The following is a 2,251-nucleotide window of genomic DNA, read 5'->3' on the forward strand; positions in this document are numbered from 1 at the left end:
GCAGGTAATCTAAAATCACCTTACCAACCCTCAACTGATCACTGAGCTGCTTCACTTTCGCGCTCCCAATCAGCACCCCCATTTATATTGCTGTGAAATATACATATAAACTTGTCAGAAAAATTGAAATCCAAATTTTCTCAAATATATCAAATTGATCTGGCATACCACATGACTCATTTTGTCACGACAGCTGACAATTATTGTTTAAGCTTCCTTAAACAAAAGAAAAAAAAAAATTAAACAAAACCTTATGTCGGGCCCTGCCCATAAAACTAGCCTGTCGTATGTATCTGAATAATATGAAATGAAAGTATTTAGGAGTGAACAAATGCAATGACATTTAATGGTAAATAGGCGAACTGAAGCGTATGAAAAAAAGGCAGATAGGAAATAATTTCATCCATTCATTCATTCAATTTATTTGGTTTCCACATTGGTGGGATTTGAACCTGCAACCTCTCGCTATGAAGGCGAGTATCATACTCATTGAACCACAAAGACCTATAGAATATACATGCACATTAACACCCCCAGGCACTTCTCTCATACAACTGACTGAAACAATCAACGGAGCATGTGGTTAAGCTATAAAAGCTTGTAGTTTGGAGCTAGGAAATCATATCATTCATTATTTTATTCAGTTTCCAAACAGCGGGATTCATACCTGCAACCTCTCACTATAAAGGCAAGTATCATACCCATTAGACTACGAAGACCTATGGAATATATGTGCACTCCAGGCACTTTCTGTCATACAACTGACTGAAACACTCACACATAATGCAGCTGTGGTTAAGCTAGAAAAGCTTGTACTGTAGGTCGCAGCTGATAGCAAGAAGTTTCAGGTTTGAATTCTGCCTAACATGTTCCTATTTGAGTACTCTTATTATTATTTATCTATTTGTTTATATTGTATTTACGGTGCTACGCAACAAACTTGATTTGAATATTATGTACTATAATTTCCCAGCAGCAAGCCCTAAGATTTTCTAACCTAACCACAAACAAATAATTAGACCTAAGCGACTAAGATCTAGTGGTTGAGGTATCAGATTATTGCTACAATGAATCAAGGAATTTACAAATTAAATATATTATGTATCTTTCGTCTTTTAACAGATGTCTGCATCCAAGGCATTACAATTTATGGATAAAAAAGATCTTGAGTGTGCCATCTGCCTCAACAGGTTTAGCCAACCAAAGACACTGAAATGCATGCACACCTATTGTCTACAGTGTATCCAGAAATGGGTGGAAACTCATGGCAAGATGAAATGCCCCACATGTGGACAAGAACATGATCTAACAAAAAAAGACTTACAACAACTTTCTTCTAATATATTGATTAGTGACCTTCTACGGTATGTAGTGAAAACTGAGGATCAAAAACCAACTAAATGCTCTTTCTGTTACAACCAACCAACACACCACTGCTCAATATGTCAAATGTATCTATGTGGAGGCAACTGTATCAAACAGCACAAGGCAGTACCTTTAACTAAGGATCATCCACTTTACACACTAGACATAAAGGAACAAGATGACAGCTCAGACGAAGAAATCGAATACCTAGATGACAGCAACACCACACTGGAATTTTACTGCTCTACTTGTAACAAATCAGCATGCACAAAATGTAAACAGCAACACGAAGTGATTCCAATTTCAACGGCTAGAGATCAGTTTAACAAAGATGCCATCGATGTTGTTAAGCAGGCGCATGAAATTGAAAATAAATTAACAGAAAAGCTACAATCCATTGCTAAATATAAATCAGAATTTGATTCACAATTCAAATTATGCAGAAACGACATTGAAAATCATGAGGAAAATCTGATCAAGACGGTTCAAGAGAAAAGCAAAGAATTAATATCAGACCTTGAAGAGATATACAAAGAAAGCGAAGAAGAGATTCATTGTGAAATCAAAGATATTGATTCAAAGCTGACTGAAGTAAATAATCTGAAGACATCAATCAATACAATGATAATAAAAGCAATGATTAACAAACCAGAACAGGAATCTCTTGGATCATATTGGACAACTGTCAACACTGTCAGAGATGACTTCCTTGGAGACAATTTCAATAGTAACTTTAATAGTAAAAGTAGTGTTAAACCAAATTTCATTCCATCGGAATACGTCAAAGAGTTGCAAAAAGGGGGCATTGGTACCTGTCTCTTATACACATCTAGATGTGTATAAGAGACAGTCACTGGGGAGCCCATCCTCCTTAAAAAATTTACTC

At 36.0% G+C, this 2,251-nt stretch overlaps 1 protein-coding gene across 1 annotated transcript in view; it reads left to right on the forward strand.

The window, feature by feature from the left end:
* The window catches only part of LOC117120572 (E3 ubiquitin-protein ligase TRIM71-like), a 4,593-nt gene extending 2,385 nt beyond the window's left edge, over positions 1 to 2,208 (forward strand). The window contains exon 2 of the mRNA XM_033265597.1: positions 1,123 to 2,208. Coding sequence (XP_033121488.1) covers positions 1,123 to 2,208 — 1,086 coding nt within the window. The remainder of the gene's footprint in view (positions 1 to 1,122) is intronic.
* Positions 2,209 to 2,251: the final 43 nt, after the last annotated feature.

The sequence above is a fragment of the Anneissia japonica genome, unplaced genomic scaffold, assembly GCF_011630105.1.
Source record: "Anneissia japonica isolate Jap-2015-1 unplaced genomic scaffold, ASM1163010v1 scaffold3474_len973312_cov172, whole genome shotgun sequence".
Taxonomy (NCBI): Eukaryota; Metazoa; Echinodermata; class Crinoidea; order Comatulida; family Comatulidae; genus Anneissia; species Anneissia japonica.